Below are 18,138 nucleotides of genomic sequence, written 5' to 3' on the forward strand. Positions count from 1 at the left end.
GATTTGTCTTAACTAATTACGTCTGCAATAACCCTATTTCCAAATAAGGCCACATTTTAAGTTGTTGGGGGTCTGTACTTCAGTGTATCTTTTTGGGGGGACTGTTCAGCCTGTCATATGGATATACCAAATTTTGTTTATTCGTCAATTAATTGATTAACATTTGGGTTGTTTACACATTTCGACTGTCATGAATGGTGCTGTTATGAACATCTGTGTACAAGTGTTTATAAATAAATGTACACATGTTTTCAGTTCTCCTGGGTATGTATAGGATTGGAATTGCTAGGTCATATGGTAATTCTATATTTAAAATTTTGAGGAACTGATGAACAATTTTTCAAAATGGTTACACTATTTTATAATCCCAGTAATGTATGAGGATTCCAATTTCTCTACACTGTTATCAACATTTTTTATTATGTCTTTTAATTTAGCCATCCACTGGATGTGATGTGATATCTCATGGTTTTGTTTTGCATTTCTCTAATTACTAATGATATTCAGCATCTTTTTATATGCTTAATGATCATCATATAACTTCTTTGGAGAAATATCTGTTTAAAACTTTTGCCCATTTTTTTCATTGGGTTGATTTTTTACTGTTGAGTTTTAAGAGTTCTTTATGGCTGGGCGCTGTGGCTCACACCTGTAATCTTAGCATTCTGGGAGGCCAAGGCGGGCGGATTGCTCAAGGTCAGGAGTTCCAAACCAGCCTGAGCAAGAGCGAGACCCCGGCTCTACTATAAATAGAAAGAAAATAATTGGCCAACTAATATATATAGAAAAAATTAGCCAGGCATGGTGGCGCATGCCTGTAGTCCCAGCTACTTAGGAGGCTGAGGCAGCAGGATTGCTTGAGCCCAGGAGTTTGAGGTTGCTGTGAGCTAGGCTGAATCTATGGCACTCACTCTAGCCTGGGAAACAAACCGAGACTCTGTCTCAAAAGAAAAAAAAAAAAAGAGTTCTTTATGTATTCTGAATATTAGACCCTGGTTAGATATATGATTTGTAAGAATTTTCTCCTATTTTGTGTGTTGTCTTTGTACTTTCTTGATGGTGTCCTTTGAAGCATGAAAGTTTTTTATTGTTGATGAAATCCAATTTATTTTTTCTTTTGTTGCACATGATTTTTTAAATTTTTATTTTACAAAGGTTTTTTTCAAATTGACAGATAAATTGTATGTATTGTGTAACAGCATGATATTTTGAAGTATATATACATTGTGGAATAGTTAGATCTAGCTAATTAATAAATGCATTAGCTCACATAGTTATTTTTGTGGTAAGAACACTTAACATCCACTATGTCTGCATTTTTCAAGATTACAATATATCATCATTAACTTTAGTCACCATACTGTACGATAGATCTCTTGAATTTATTCCTTCTATCTAACTATAATTATATATCCTTTGACCAACATATCTCCACCCTCATGCCCTCTCCCTCCTAACCACCCTAGCTTCTTGTAACCAGGGTTCTATTCTCTATTTCTATGAAACCACAAAAATATTCCCTGAAGCTTTAGGGGTGGAGGTTTATAGATGGCCACCAGAATCCCAGGTTAAGGAAATCACTAATCCAGTACATTTTATACTTTGGGATATTAAGAGACCTAGAAAAATTAATTAACTTATCCAGGATCACATAGACAGTGACTGAACTACTTTTTCTTTTTTTTTTAAGAAATGGGGTCTCACTCTGTCACCCAGGTTGGAGTGCAGTGGCACAATCATAGTTCACTGCAGCCTTGAACTGCTGGCTTGGGCAGTCTTCCTGCCTCAGCTTCTCAAATAGCTGGGACCGCAGGCACACACCATGCCCAGCTCATTTTTTTTTCATTTTTTAGAGGCTGGGTCTCTCTGTGTTACCTAGTCTGATCTTGAACCCTGGGCTCAAGTGATTCTCCCGCTTCAGCCTCCTGAGTCACTGGGATTACACACAAAAGCCACTACACCCAGCTGAACTTCTTGATTCAGTGTTCTATCTACTATATATCATTGCCATTGTTTTAATGCAGGTTCAGTCCCTCTTGGACTTTTATTATTAATAGATTTATTTCAGTTACTTATGGTGCCACCTCAATTCAAATTGACTCTAATCCTCATGTTCTATCTAAAGTCCATCCTTTTTTAGTTCTCAATAAACCAGGCAAAGATGCTGTTGTTTAGAAAATTTGATGGACTATCATATTTCATATATGTAACTTTTAAGTCATGAATTAAGAGTTGATGAGGTAAAAACTCTTACTAATGGCTTACTTTGCCTTATTTTCTTTGGAATAGGATGCTGTATGATTATGTTGAAAGGAAGCGAAAGGAAAATTCGGGAGCTCAACTGCACGTCACCTATTTGGTATCCGGCAGTCTCATTCAGAATGGACATTCTGTAAGTTCTCAGAATCTTATAATGAGCTTAAATGGTTTTAAGTTATAAACAGTGTTATAATACAGGGGAGAGAAAACAACCAAGATTCAGTATTATGGAAGTTTGTTTTTTTTTTTTGAAACAGAGTCTCACTCTGTTGCCCAGGCTAGAGTGAGTGCTGTGGCGTCAGCCTAGCTCACAGCAACCTCAAACTCCTGGGCTCAAGCAATCTTCCTGCCTCAGCCTCCCGAGTAGCTGGGACTACAGGCATGCGCCACCATGCCTGGCTAATTTTTTCTATATATATTAGTTGGCCAATTAATTTCTTTCTATTTATAGTAGAGATGGGGGGTCTCACTCTTGCTCAGGCTGGTTTCGAACTCCTGACCTCAAGGGATCCGCCCGCCTCGGCCTCCCGGAGTGCTAGGATTACAGGCGTGAGCCACCCGCACCTGGCCAGTATTATGGAAGTTTTAAAAGCTACTTGAAGTTGATGATTATTTTGGATTTTTAGACTAAATCTAAAACTGAGAAGTTTGGTAATGTTGTTGGCTATGATGCATAGACTATCATTATCACCCAGTTTTCCTAGGCAACAAGACGTTAGAAGACTGCCTATTCAAATTTTAAGCCACAAGCACAAGTGTTCACAAAATATTTTACTTTTTTGAGCTAAACTTCATTTTAATTTTGAGCATTCATTTTGGTAAGCTCTGTCTGAGTGGCTGAAAGGTAGGGGTTGAGCTAATGCACACATGGGCTGAGAACATCTTTCTTCTGCATCTTCTTTTTATAGTCCCATCTGGCTGGCCATCCATCAATGCAGATCATTGCCGTGTTTTCATCATATTGACCATAAAGCTTTCTCAAGTGTGCTGACTTTCTCTTAGCTACTTCCATGTCCCTCTCGGGCACAGGGATTATTGTACTGCTCTCATGCCTTGGTAGGCACCAAAGCTCTGCTGAAATATCTCATTCCTTTTCCTGCACCAGACTGAACTCTGAGAACTTTAATAATTCCCTCTCTCTAGCTTCCTCCCAAAAGTAAGCCATACCTCGTCTGTTGTCACTTCCTTCAAACAACCTATCTGAAGATTCTTTTGTTTTTACCACCATGAGCCCCATGGGACTTGGTCCAAAGATCAGGGCCCCTTCTCAGATCCACTAATGTGTATTTTCCTCTTCCCTTTGACTTTCCCTTGGAATCATAGGTTCAGAGCCCTGCTTTGTCAAAATAGTGACTGGATTTTTTTTCTTAGTAATAGAGTCCCAAGTATGTGAGATTTTAAACTAGAATGTCAATTTAGTGATTTACAAGGAGAAACAAAGTTGCTAAGGGCATCAGATCCTTATATTCTCTAGCCAGCGTATTCTTTCCTTGTTGGCAAGCTATTTGACAAGCCAAATGATAATCAGGGTGTTTGAAGTATAGAATCAGATGCCATTATATCTCTGAAATACAGAATTAAGCAGACCTGATTCAATTACTCTCAGAGATAAACCTGCCTCCAGAATTCTCTCCCTATATGACTCTTGAATGGATACAGTTAAAGTTTACAGCTGAATGTCATACTTTCTTGTATTGCCAGGGTTAACTAACCTTCTTTATCTTTCTTTAGTTATGTCAACACCTTCAATCTAATCATAGTCAAGTCTTTACTTGGGAATTATGTTCCTTTAAAACAATGATTTGTATTCTTTTTTTGGTCACTGATCCCTTTGAGAATCTGAAAGAAAAATGCATATGTTGACATTCATAAAATTTTGAGAGCTCATAGATCTTCTGGGATAGGATCCAAAGTTAAGAATGTATGTTTTAATATAATGTAGATTTTTACTCCAATTGCTGCATTATCATGGGCTCATAATTTGGGATCCTTAGATTGTTTTGTGGTTGGTCTTCAAAGTCCAGGGGACTCTTGGATACAACTGAAAGTGCCTTAAGATTGTGTTCCTCAGTGTGTTTTTCTGAGACCAGTTTTTAAAATGATATGTAACCTATAATCAGTTAAAAACTTCTAAGCCATAGCTTGCTTATAGAGGGCCTTCTATTTCTAAATTTAAGAGGGCATTTAAATTCTGCCTATCTTTTTTAAAGCAGCAGAAGGCTTTTTCAAACACAGTCTTAATCAGAATCCTATATATACAATAAATTAAGAATGAGGTTGCTGTGGTTGAAGTGGTTTTGAGGATTTTGGAACTCTAGACTTGTCCTCCTGGTGATAGCCTCACTGGGAATCTCTTTGGAACTCTGTAGAATTAACTAAATGTAGATGCCTACTCATGCTTTTTTTCCCTTATAGTTCTCCTAAGGAAAGGCAAATTTTTAAGGATAATATCGGGTTTTGTTATTCAAATTCTTGTTGCCCAGGCTAGAGTGAGTGCCTTGGCATCAGCCTAGCTCACAGCAACCTCAATCTCCTGGGCTCAAGCTATCCTACTGCCTCAGCCTCCCGAGTAGCTGGGACTACAGGCATACTCCACCATGGCCGGCTAATTTTTTGTATATATGTTTTTAGTTGGTCAATTAATTTCTTGGTATTTTTAGTATAGACGGGGTCTCGCTCAGGCTAGTTTTGAACTCTTGCCCTTGGGCAGTGCTCCCGCCTTGGCCTCCCGGAGTGCTAGGATTACAGGTGTGAGCCACCACACCCTGCCTTTATGTGGGTTTTTAAAAAATAAAAATTTTGGCTGGGCACAGTGGCTCATGCCTGTAATCCTAGCACTCTGGGAGGCCAAAGCAGGAGGATTGCTTGAAGCCAGGTGTTTGAGAGCCTAAGCAAGAGTGAGACCCTGTTTCTACCAAAAATTGAAAAATTAGCTGGGTGTGGTGATGTGTGCCTGTAATTACAGCTACTCAGAAGGCTGAGGCAGGAGAATCCCTTGAGGCCAGGAGTTTGCAGTTGCACTGAGCTATGATGACGCCACTGCAGTCTAGTGTGGGCAACACGGTGAGATTCTGTCTCAGAAAAAAAATAATATATATATAAAAATTTTATTTTTGCAATGATTGGGATTGTAAAAAATGTTTAACAGTAGTCAGAAAGTGAAAGCTTCCTTCAGATCTCATTCCAGAGATTCTTCCAGAGAATTTGAAAATTTCAAGGTAACAAACATTTGGTTGATTGTCTTTTTGTGATGTGAAGGGCTGCCAACCTGACCTATCCTTTATGTGTTCCCCATTAGCTTTTTTGTGTTTGTGTGTGAGACAGAGTCTCACTGTGTTGCCCAGGCTAGAGTGCCGTAGCGTCAGCCTAGCTCATAGCTGTCCCGACCCGTGGGACCTTCTGTTACTCGTGGGGGTCAAGGGGGACCATGCCTGAAAGAGATGGGCGAGAGAAAGGAACGAGACCAAGCAAAGGGTTGTCAAGGTCTACTTTACTTGGATACTTAGTAGGTTTTATAAGCATACAGAAACAAGGAGTAGAAACAGAAAAATAGAGTGGGGTGACGATGAGTCTTGGGTTTGGGTTAATCAGCCCCAATCAGCGTCTTATTGGTATCGAAGCTGTTTGTGACTGGTTACTCATCTCCAACCTGGTCGGGAACAATTGCAGTTAGCACACCCTGGAGAATTCTATGGTCAGCACGTCATGGAATGCATTCTTCTCGGAGCTATAGCTGGAGGGTGGGGTGCTGTTTTTGTCCTAGGAATTTTCCAGGGCGAAGCCGTGCGTAGGACGAGTCATAGAGGAGTTGAGGGTCTTTAGGGGTCCTTGCCTCCAACACATAGCAACCTCAAACTCCTGGGTTCAAGCAATCCTTCTGTCTCAGCCTCCCAAGTAGCTGGGACTACAGGCATGTGCCACCATGCCCGGCTAATTTTTTCTATATATATATTTTAGTTGGCCAATTAATTTCTTTCTGTTTTTAGTTGAGACGGAGTCTCACTCTTACTCGGGCTGGTCTTGAACTCCTGACCTTGACCCATCCTCCCGCCTTGGCCTCCCAGAGTGCTAGGGGGTAACATACATGAGCCACCGTGCCCGGCCCCCCATTAGCTTTTCATCTAATGATTTTAGCTGTATTATTGCCTAATCATTAATTCACTAGATTTTACAAAATAACAATGTTTAAATCCTTCTGTATTATTAGCTGGAGGCTTTCTTGTGAAGAATTTTCTCTGATTAACTAGCCATATTTTCCTTTACCTGCTAAAATGCTCAGGGGACTTGCCCCCTGCTAGACTCTGGGTTTGTGGATGCTGAACTTACTCCTTATGTCCACCTTACCAGGCATCCATTGAATCAGGGCTCCACTCTGGGCTGCATTGTTTTAGCACCAGGTGGCATTTTCACCTTGTTGTTTTTATGCATTTTCATATATCCCCTGAGTTAGCATTTAGCCACACTGAACTGTCTGAACTGTCCAAATTTTCTTGGAAGGTACAAATTGGTGTTTTTAGGGCTCTTACTACCAAGCTGCATAGGTTTTGAGTGGTGAGTTCCTAATGGTCTATAATTTTTATAATAAGCTCTGTAATTTTTAGTGTGCAGTTTTGCAGAACATGACATTCTTTCTTCCCTTGAATAAACCAATGAAAATGACATTTTTAGGTATGCTTGTTTTTTTTTTTTGTTTTTTTTTTAAGAGAAAACACATTATGAAAACATACTAATGTTCCCAGTTCAAATTTATGATTACACTTCTTTTTTAACTTCTTTGATTTTTATATTGCTCTTTTCTCTTAATGTTGTAAATTTTGGTTGTTCCTAACATTAACATAATATGTATTTACCTTAGTTAAATATATGAGGTTTAGAAAAGCAAAACCAATATTATTACTAATAATTTGATTACTAAATATAGTTTAAGATTTCTTTGCAGTTTTTTGCCTGTAAGATACGTCCTACTAAGGATGCAAAGTCATCCTGTGTTTTAGAATCACTTGAAATAATTCCCCACTTTGGTAAAGCCACCGATTCAATATCTAGTTATATTTAATTTGTTTTTCTATTTTGCTTTCAGTAAAGATTCCCTCCTTTTCCTTATAGGCATTGGCTTTGCCTTCTCTTTCCATTGTTTTTGTTGTTGTATATGTTTATAATATAAGCAAATATATATTCATATTACCCACTTTCTTAGATAAAAGTTTTCAAACTGTACAACTTGTTTTGCACTCTGCTTTTTTTTTTTGCTTAACAGTAGATCCTAAACATCACTCCAAAGCAATTATAGAAATATTCCTTATTCCTTATTATAGCCACACAAGTGCTACATTGATAGATATACCTTAGCTCATTCAGCATTCCTTTATTGATAGTTATTTGGGTTATTTACAGTCTTTGGCTATTCAAGTAGGGCTGTAGTGAATAGTTCAGTGTATATGTGTTTTGTATATTTTTGCTAGTGTTCTTTAAGGTATATTCCTAGAAGTAGGATTGCTCAACGGGTAAATGTATATGTACCTTTGTTGGGTATTGTGAAATACCTCTCAATTTCTCATTCTCACCAACAATGTATGAGGATGCCTGTTCTCACACAGCACATGTTATGTTTTTCAGGGCTATATGCATTGTGTAAACTGTCTGTTCATTCATCTTGCCCATTTTTCTAAAGGGTGGTTAGTCTTTGTTATTTTTAGAAGCTGTATGTTAATGCTTTATGATGTAAGTTGCAGATTTTTTTTCCACTTTATCATTTGTCTTTGTACTTAAAGTTTCTTTTCACTCAAAAGTTGTTGATTTGTTAGTTTTTATGAGTTATTTCAATTATTTCTAGATTTTAAATTAAATTATATTTAGGAAACTCTCCCTAATTCTTAGGTTATAAAAGAATTTAATGTTTTCTTCTAGTGTATGTATGTTTTCATTTTTTACATTTAAATCTCTGATCCATTTAGAATTAATTCTAGTATATGGTGTGAAGGGCAGATCTAATTTTTATCTGGTTCGATGTGATTATGTAGTAATTCTCATTAAATCACTCAAAAGTCTTTTCCTTCTGCTGATTTCAGATGCTATGTTTTTTATTTATTTTTTTGAGACAGAGTCTCACTCTGTTGCCCTGGCTAGAGTGCCGTGGTGTCAGCCTAGCTCACAGCAACCTCAAACTCCTGGGCTCAGGCGTTCCTTCTGCCTCAGCCTCCTGAGTAGCTGGGATCACAGGCATGTGCGACCATGCCCGGCTAATTTTTTCTATATATTTTTAGTTGGCCAATTAATTTCTTTCTATTTTTAATAGAGATGGGGTCTCACTCTTGCTCAGGCTGGCCTCAAACTCCTGACCTTGAGTGATCCTCCCGCCTCAGTCTCCCAGAGTGCTAGGATTACAGGCGTGAGCCACCGTGCCAGCCAGTATGTTTTTTATTGTGGCATTGAAATCTATATTATAATACTTTCCTTACCTTATTGAGACGTTTTGAAGTAAACAAATAAAAAATTAGTACAACTTTATTAAACTGTAACATATATTTTAAGGAATAGCTAGTGTTTTCCTAATTTTACATCCAAACACAATTATATGTGAAACTTTAAAATTGCAAGTACTACTTTAAACACTAATGAAGTGTTATTTCGTTATAGTGCCACAAGGTTGCAGTAGTGAGAGAAGATAAATTGGAAGGTAAGTGTTTTAGAGATTTAGCAAGTTTTTCCTCTTATGGCATCAGTGTAGGTTCAATAAAAATCTGCCCCTAACATCTGCATATAATTTATTTAGCTATTTAACTGAAGAGCCCTATAATCCTTTTATTAGTAGTTTTTGAAACATGTTAAAATATGGTACTGTATCTGCCTAACTTCCCATTTTTTAAGGCCAACAGCTGCTGACATTTCTAAAGCACTTTTATCACTGGATTACAAAACTTGTGACAGACATGCAGAACTATTACAAATACCATATGGGACACTTTAATAAACTGTAAAAAGATAGTAGTCTAAATATTGTGTTGTATTCCATAACGTTTTTTTTAGGAAGCAAATTAAAGAATGCTTTTCTAGAAGAAAGACTTCTAAATTAAATAACTTCTAAATTAAATTTGTGCACTATTTCAAGACTATTTAATGCTACTGTTCTATTCTTTAAAAACACAATTCAAAGGAATTTTATAATAGAGTCCTTGTGATCTTGGACCTGTATCTCAAGACAAAACCTGAGTACAAACCTACACTGTTGTACTTTGTAAATAAAGACTTCTCCCAGTGTGTAGGGTGGGGTGGGTGTGTTTTCTTACCAAATTAACTCTAAAGTATTCAGGGTGGTAGGGATGTCCACTATTTTTTTCCCTGTATTCCCACTGTGGTAGGTAAAGCAAGATTTCTTCATTCTATAAATCAGAGATCCTCAAACTTTTTAAACAGGGGGCCAGTTCACTGTGCCTCAGACCATTGGAGGTTTGGACTATAGTTTAAAAAAAACTATGAACAAATTCCTATGCATATTGCACATATCTTATTTTGAAGTAAAAAAACAAACGGGCAGAAACACCGCATGTGGGCCGTAGTTTGAGGATGCCTGCGTGTAGATACTTAGTGATTGTCTACTGTGTGTTAAGCATTAGGGACACAGAACAAGTTAGTCACAACCCCTTCCCTTGTGGAACCTAAAATTTGTTCTTGTGATGTTCTTTTGTCCTCTGCAGACTTATCTAATTAGTAGTATTTTTTGTTATAGAGTTGTTTTCTCTAAACTAAAATTGAAATACATAAATGAGTCTTCTCAGATAGTAGCTACTTATTCTTCTTTAATTATATGCTAGAATGTAAGGTTCTTCCCTGACTGAAAAAAAAAGAAAAAGGTAATCATAGTCATCATCAATCATTAATTAATATTTACTAAGTGTCCACTAGATGAGTGATACCCTCACAGGTGCTGTACTTAGAAATGACTCACCACCACCTACCTTGTCATAATGTTCCCATTACAGACAGAAGAGTTGATGTTTTACTGTATATGTGGCTATTTGGCCTGTTAGAGTTTTTTGGACCACCACAGATTGCAAATGGTTTTAATGCAGAAGGGTTTCTTGTTAAAATTCTCCACATGCTATGAAGTTTGTGTATTAACAGACTACTTTTCCTGTTGACTTGTAGCAGTGAAGTCCAAGCTAGCGGTGACTGCCAGCATCCATGTGTACAGCATCCAGAAAGCCATGCTAAAGGACAGTGGGCCTCTGTTCAATACTGACTATGACATCCTTAAAAGCAACTTGCAGAACTGTAGCAAGTAAGCTCCTTAATGTTCCTTGTGGGCTTCTTTACGAATTGATTTTGTAAGATGTTTACACAGTGGCTGCCTCTTAAGAGTGAATGCCAAGTCTAGTAAAACCCCATTTATCTTGCAGTAAGACACATGCCTGGTTTTATTAGTACATCATAAGGTGAAAAATAGCAGCCACAACCCGTATTGAAAATCCCAGTGGACTACCCATAAATCTATTTCTCATATATTTATCTTGTCACTGCCACCAGCAATGTTTGTTGTGCCCACTCTAACTCCCTTACTCCAGTCTCTGCTTTTCTAAATCCTACCCATCTTTCAAGAACCAGTTCAAATGTTGTCCTTCTAAAAATTATTCCTAATTTGATATCCCTCTACTTCCCATCCAAAAGCAACTTTTTCTTGAGCCTCCATAACCAGGATTAGATCTTGCAAATCTTTTGTGTCCTTTACAGCATAGGGAGGTAATGGAGTATAATGCATACACATTTTGGAAATTGATGGTCAAAATCTTCTGTCATGGCTTTGTTGCTTAGTAGCCCAATGACTTTGGACAGATCCCTTAAACTCTTTGAGCTTTGGTTTCTTCATCCTTGAATTAGTTGTAGTAATGCCTACTTTGTACAGTTTTATTGAGAGTTCAAGTCAATTTCCCAAACATATATTGAATACCTGCTATTTTGACAGGTACTAAGCAAGATAATTTGAATTTAATATCTGATGAGTACCTATGACATGTCACACACTACAGAATGAATATGGCCCAGTACCTGCTGATGGTCTGATGGGAGGCAGTATGAAATTGCTATAATGGGATAATGGTATAGGAAGATGTTTGAAGAGGCATTTACCCACATTTGGATGGGTAGAGGGAGGGGGCAAGACAAAGAAATCTTGAAGGTTATGACATCCAATGTGTTGTTGTGGTTGGGGACATTGTGTTGGGGGGTTGCCTGTTCATAGTGTTAAGAGGATGATACCCATGTTTCTGGCTTGGGTAGCTGGGAACTAAGTAAGGGAATATAAGAGGCTTTAGGAGAGATGGAAAAATGATAAATTGGGTTTTGGACATACTGAGTTTGAGATGCCTGTGGGAAATCCTATTGGGGATGTCCATTACAATTGAGGCCTGAAAGCCCAGTAGAAATAGCCAGGCAAAGGAGAAATGGGAGAGTAAGGACAGAGCTAAGAGAGAATACATAATGCTGTGCAGATCCATAATAGTTTTCTATGGCTGGAACTTAGAATGAGAGGTAGGAAATAATTAGATAGAGGACTGAACAGGCCAACTAGGATAAGAAGTTTAGACTTTATTATTCTGAGAGCACTGGGGAGCCACTGAAAATTTTTAAGCAGATCAGGTGAAGTGATCAGAATTAAATTTTAGAAAAATCACTGACTATGATGTTGAAGATAGAATAGAAGAGAATAATCTAGAGGCAATGTCTTTAGGGAGGAGAAATATTGCAGTGATCTGGGGTGGAGACAGCAGTTACCTGAAGTAAAGTAGTGGTGTTGGGGATGGATAGGTATGAAAGTTAAAGAGTCACAACTATTTAAAACCTAAATGTGTTGTAATGGTTGGGGACATTGTGTTGGGGGGGTGCCTGTTCATAGTGTTAAAAGGATGATACCCATGTTTCTGGCTTGGGTAGCTGGGAACTAACAAAGGGAATAGAAGAGGCTTTAGGAGAGACGGAAAAATGATAAATTGGGTTTTGGACATACTGAGTTTGAGATGCCTGTGGGAAATCCGATTGGGCATGTCCAATACAATAGATAGGTGAGTCTAGAACTAAGGAGAGAAATCCAGGGTGAAGATATAGAGATTGTGGAATCAGAGAGAATAGGTAAGTAACTGGGCCATAGCAGTAGATACAGTCATGCAGAGGAGAATGTATAGAATGAAAGAATGGCAGAAAATAAAACTCTAGGCCACAATTACTAGCTGTGTGGCCATGGGCAAGTTATTTAACCTCTGTGTTTCAATTTCCTTATCAGTACAGCTAACACGATAGTACCAACCTCACAGGGTTATAGAAGATTAAGTGGCTTAATAATGTTAAGTAAGTGGCTTAATAATGTTAAGTACTTAGAATAGCACTTAGCACATAGTAACCACTATTTCATAATAGCTTTAAAAAGGGAAGGGCCTGAAAAGAGGGGACCCTAGGGAGAAGCCAGGGATGAGAGGAAAATCACAAGAGTTTATAGGGTTCCAGAAGCTAAGGGAAGAGTTTCAAGAAGGAGGGATTGGTCAACCATGTGAAACATTGCTGAGAAGCCTAGTAAGATTAGGACTGTAAAGTGTCCATTGGATTTAGTGTGGCCTTGGTAAGAGCATTTTCAGTGGAGTAATCAGATTCTGGTCAGCTGAGTAAATAGGGACACGGGGAAGTGAGACAGTGAATATGTATAACTCTTTCCAGGAAATTTGACTATAAAATGGAAGGAAAAGTGTGGGAAGTTTCTGAAAGTTCCATGAGAATGGAATTGTAATTCATTTGTTATCTGTATATCCAAAATGGTGCCTGGCATATGATAAGCATTCAGTAAGTAATTGTTGAGTAAATTAATGATGGAATTAGTTGGGTTTTTCTTTTGCTAAAAACCTTGAGTAAAATAGGAATATAAATATTTATTTTAAAAAATATATAATTATATAGCCAAAGAGTAATAATTTACAAGTCCAGTGTCTTTTAGGGGAGGATTTCAGGGAAATGTTAATACCCAGTTAAGTTTATGTAAAATATTAGATTTCAAAAATAACATGTATTAAAATCTAGTTATGGCATGTCAAGCTCTAAAAATCAGATTTTCTGTCGTATCTAGCGAGTAAACAAATAAAAACAAAAGTGACTCAAAAGTTTAAAATGAAATTTGTACAGGGCTCACTAAAAATAAACATGGTAAGTAGAAATATGGTAATAGGAAGCACTTCAGTGAAACTTTACCTAAATACTTAAAAGTATCCTCAGTAGAAATGTGAACAATTTATCTCCAATAAAGATGTATTTGGTCCTGAGAATTATGGGCCAACTGAGATCTGACTCATGATTTTGTGTGTTTTAAGAAGTGCTGTGACAGGAAGAAAGTTGAAATTTTAGTGTTGAGCAGAGATTCTTCTCTCTTCGGACATGCTCCCAGCCTAACTTGGTCTCTTCCTTGTTGCCAATTCCTGGTCCTGACCCTAAGGTGTGGAATGCAGACCAAACAGAGAAAGAGTTGTCTCAAGCCAACTTTAGATGTTGACAATGAAATAAAACATTGCCCTTTTCCTTGTACGTGGAAGCACTGCAAGGCCAGAAAGAAAGAGTGATGGGTGAAAGTAAATGATTTCCTTCTGTTCTTAACTCTGATGCACAAAAGATGTGTGTTACTGTAGGGTTTCTATAATAAATCAGTGGAAGATTTTTGGCGTTGTTGGGGCTGCTCAGTCTAAAGTTACTTCTGAAATGAAATGATTTATCAGGGATTTTTTTTCTTAGGCCAGGTATTCTAGCAGTTAATTTCGAAGTTGTGCCTGGTTGATTTGGAAGATGATTGCTATCACTACATAGTTTCTAAATCTCCCCCATCTCCCGCCCCAACTTGAAGTGATACACTAAAGAAGGGAAAGAAACCAGAAGCCTCACTTTGTCACTTAAATAGTCATTGTTTCTACTTGTCTTTCCTGACACTTGCTATGTGCCAGGTCTTGTTCTGGGTGCCTGAAATTTAAAAGACAAATAAAACCGTCAAGGAACTCTTCCCTAGTAAACAAGACTGAGAAAATAAAATGTTTTTCTTTGTTAGGAAAAACTGGGGAACTTTGCCTTCAGTATAACCCTCTGAGAAGGCTGAATCAGTTATCCATTCACAATGTGGAATGTTGCATTATGTATTTGTGTGAAACAGGTACATCTGTAATGATTAGAGAAAAGATGAATGTTCCTTTTAATATGGCATGCAAACTGTTCCACCAAATTTCTTTACTTGGCCTTAGGCATACTTACTTATCTGATGCTGTGAGTTGGTATTATTAGAAATTATTAACAAATGGCTATAAAAGGACAATAGGTTATGGGAGCCAGTGTCTCTGTTCCCAGCTTCTTCCATATTTTAAAGCATGACCCCCTCTGGCCAGGAGAATTGCCAGGTAATTTGTTAATATTTAAAGCTCTTAGTTTTGATTCAGTTAATATTGTATGTTTAGCTGTATAAGAGGAAGGTTTTAAAAAACATGGGATAACCATTTGGTTTCCCAAAAATGGTGAAATTACTAAATCTTTTATTGTTTGGTGCATTCTTACTCTTTTGAATTAGGATGATTTTTCAAAGAAGCAAGAATATTCAATATGATGTGGTAGAGCACACTGATTCCAACTCTATCTTGATTGCTAACCAGATGTGTAACTTAAAACAAATGACTTTCCTTCAGAGTAGAGGAGGGGGGAAAGTGACTTATTTCTCTCTGGTATTTGTTTATATAATTAAGAGTTTTGTACAAAAAATTTCCAAAATCCATTCTAGTTATAAAATTCCCTAATTTTATAATATTGGAGTTAGAAAGTATTGTGGAAGAAACAAGAGTTCAAAAATAAGGTTTGATACTGACATTAATGTAACATTTCTGTCTTAAGGTTTAGTGCCATACAATGTGCAGCTGCAGTCCCTAGAGCTCCTGCTGAATCCTCATCTTCCAAAAAGTTTGAGCAGTCACACCTTCAGGTGTCAAGTGAGATACAAGCCAACAATGAGCTCACTATCAATGGTCATGGCCCACCTTCCTCCAAACAGATTTCCCAGCAGCCCAAAGGGATTATGGGAATGTTTGCCTCTAAAGCTGCTACTAAAAACCAAGAAACCAACAAGGAAACCAAAACAGAGGCTAAAGAAGTAACAAATGTAAGTCTTCCTTGGAGATATGCCTTTATTAAAGCTCAAAATGGGTAATTAGAAAAGTATTAATAGTTCTAGTGGTAGTAGTTTAATTATATAAGGTTCTAATCTTCAGTTCTGATTTTTCTACTTTAGTTGAAACTCTTTAATACTTGATATTCTCATTTAAAGTAGTTCCTTCAAGGGGGGAGGAGGAGCATGGGCAATATACGTAACCTTAACACTTGTACCACCATAATACACTAAAATAAAATTTAAAAAAGATGAAGGAAAAAAATAAAGTAGTTCCTTTTTCTTTTGATAATGCTTCTCACCAAGCCTTGGATTCTCCTTCTGTAAAATGGCAATTCCTGCTTGTGTACATCATAAGATTGTTGTGAGATCCAGATGAAATAATGCATGTGAAAACACCTCAAAAATTGTGAAGTTCAAAGAATTGTTTATTACCATTATGTTGTTTTGAGTGACGTCTTATCTTCTGGGCTGCCTTCTGGGCTTTCCCATATATGTTTGTCTTCCTAGTATATTTACCCTTCTTGTTCTATTTTATGCATTTTTTTCTTATTTCCTTCATTCACTTCCCTTCATTTTTAATTGTTTAGTCATCTGAACTAACTTGAGGGCATTGACTTAAAACAAGTATCATTAAAATACCATTTAAAAAATCCAGAGAAGTATAATTATTACTATTATTATCATCTCTGTCATTTTCAAGCTTCTGTTCTTTGGGAAAGGAGAAGAGGAATGGAGGGAAACACTAACATTTATTGAATGCCTACTTTGTGCCAAGATTCTGATTTTTGTTTAAATCCTCTTATCAATTTTTTGAGGGAGATATTACCATTTCCATTTTGCATGTGATAAAATGGAAGCCTAGACTTAACTAACTTGCCAATGAGTGGTAAAACCAGGATTCACATCGACTTCTCATGGTTTGTTCAAAAGGTAACATTTTGGGTTTTCCTCTCATTGTGTACCATACTGCCTCTGATCTGTTTTAATTCTGTCAAACTAAATAGTTTTTTAATGTGCTCAAGAAATATTTAGATACATCCATGGATAATAATTGTATAAGAACTATGGGAAACTAAGTTTTGGAGATTACAGCAGGTACTGTCTGGCCTGAATTATTATTCTACATTTATTCTTATATCTAACACTTACACATTTGGCATGATTATAGAGACTACCATCGTGACAGCGTGGTGTGCTATTAAAGAGATTGCTCAAGACTGTGCTACTTCAAGAGCAACCTAAATGCTAGAAAAAAATCTCATGTGTTTTTGTGTGTTTTTGTAGGCATCTTCAGCAGGCAGCAAGGCACCAGGGAAAGGGAATGTGCTGAGCAATTTTTTTGGAAAAGCTGCTATGAGTAAGCATGTTCTCACTTTCCTTTGACTAATAAATGAATGTTAATATAATAATATGTCTCACCTGAGGTAAAAGCCACTTTGTCTAGTGTTTGGCCAGCCAAGAGACTAGTAGGTAGCATTTCTGCATCCTAACATAAATTTGCAGTGTACTGACCAATCAGTACATTGATGAAGGTATCCCAACTAGAACAGTGGACTTTATGGGTGAGTTGGACTCGGTTGAGATTTTTTGGAGGGTAGTTTACTATTCCTATTTTTATTTTCTGCCTTGAAAAGAAAATGAACTATTTGCTTCAAGGGCCCCTTTTTTAAAAAAACTTATTTTTAGTATTTATTTATTTGAGACAGAGTCTCATTCTGTTGCCCGGGCTAGAGTGCCATGGCGTCAGCCTAGCTCACAGCAACCTCAAAGTCCTGGGCTCAAACAATCCTTTTACCTCAGCTTCCCGAGTAGCTGGGTCTACAGGTATGCACCACTATGTCTGGCTAATTTTTTCTATATATTTTTAGTTGGCCAATTTCTTTCTATTTTTAGTAGAGATGGGGTCTCGCTCTTGCTCAGGCTGGTTTCAAACTCCTGACCTTGAGGAATCCTCCCGCCTCAGCCTCCCAGAGTACTAGAATTAAAGGTGTGAGCCCCCACACCCGGCCTATTTTTATTTTTTAAGAGACAAGGTCTTGCTCTATCAGCCAGGCTGGAGGGCAGTGATACTATCAAAGCTCACTGCAGCCTCCAACTTTTGGGCTCAGGTGATCCTCTTGCCTCAGCCTCCTGAGTAGCTGGGATTATAGGCATGTACCACCATACCCAGCTATGTTTTTTATTTTTTGTAGAGATGGGGGTCTCACTGTGTTGCCTAAGCTGATTTTGAACTCCTAGCCTCAAGCAATCCTCCCATCTTGGCCTCCTGAAGTGCTGGGATTACAGGTGTGGTCCACCATGACTTGCCTCATGGGGCTCTTGAAAATGAGTGATGAAAATATAAGAGAGGCTGCCTGGTTAAGCAGTATAGTGTTGCGGTTAATATTATGGATGCTAGAGTCAGTTTGCCTAGTGGAAACGTTATCACTCCTAGGGTTGCAAAAACAAATCTTTTGCCTTTTTTAGTTGTTTTTGCAGATTACTCACAGGTCTAATTAGACCTCAGTATGAATTAGAAGGGCCCAGGTAGTAATGAGTAAATATTTAAAAATATTTAGTTTTTGAGAAAGTACTATCTTTATTTAAAAAAAAATATTTAAATAAGAATTCTTTCACATGAGAAGAACCAGTAGTCACATATTTTCATACTTCACATATCGAGTACACATTCCTTGAGGGTATGTGGCAGAATACCAGGAAGAATTCGGAAG

At 37.5% G+C, this 18,138-nt stretch overlaps 1 protein-coding gene across 5 annotated transcripts in view; it reads left to right on the plus strand.

Moving 5' to 3' along the window:
* Nucleotides 1–18,138, plus strand: part of POLD3 (DNA polymerase delta 3, accessory subunit) — a 103,419-nt gene that overhangs the window by 62,274 nt on the left and 23,007 nt on the right. For all 5 annotated transcript variants that reach the window (XM_012745085.3, XM_012745080.3, XM_012745084.3 and 2 more), the window contains exons 3-7: nucleotides 2,290–2,392; nucleotides 8,896–8,935; nucleotides 10,405–10,537; nucleotides 15,154–15,418; nucleotides 16,712–16,784. In XM_012745085.3, the coding sequence (XP_012600539.1) occupies nucleotides 2,291–2,392; nucleotides 8,896–8,935; nucleotides 10,405–10,537; nucleotides 15,154–15,418; nucleotides 16,712–16,784 (613 nt within the window). In that variant the 5' untranslated portion in view covers nucleotide 2,290. The remainder of the gene's footprint in view (nucleotides 1–2,289; nucleotides 2,393–8,895; nucleotides 8,936–10,404; nucleotides 10,538–15,153; nucleotides 15,419–16,711; nucleotides 16,785–18,138) is intronic.

The sequence above is a fragment of the Microcebus murinus genome, chromosome 4, assembly GCF_040939455.1.
Source record: "Microcebus murinus isolate Inina chromosome 4, M.murinus_Inina_mat1.0, whole genome shotgun sequence".
NCBI lineage: Eukaryota > Metazoa > Chordata > Mammalia > Primates > Cheirogaleidae > Microcebus > Microcebus murinus.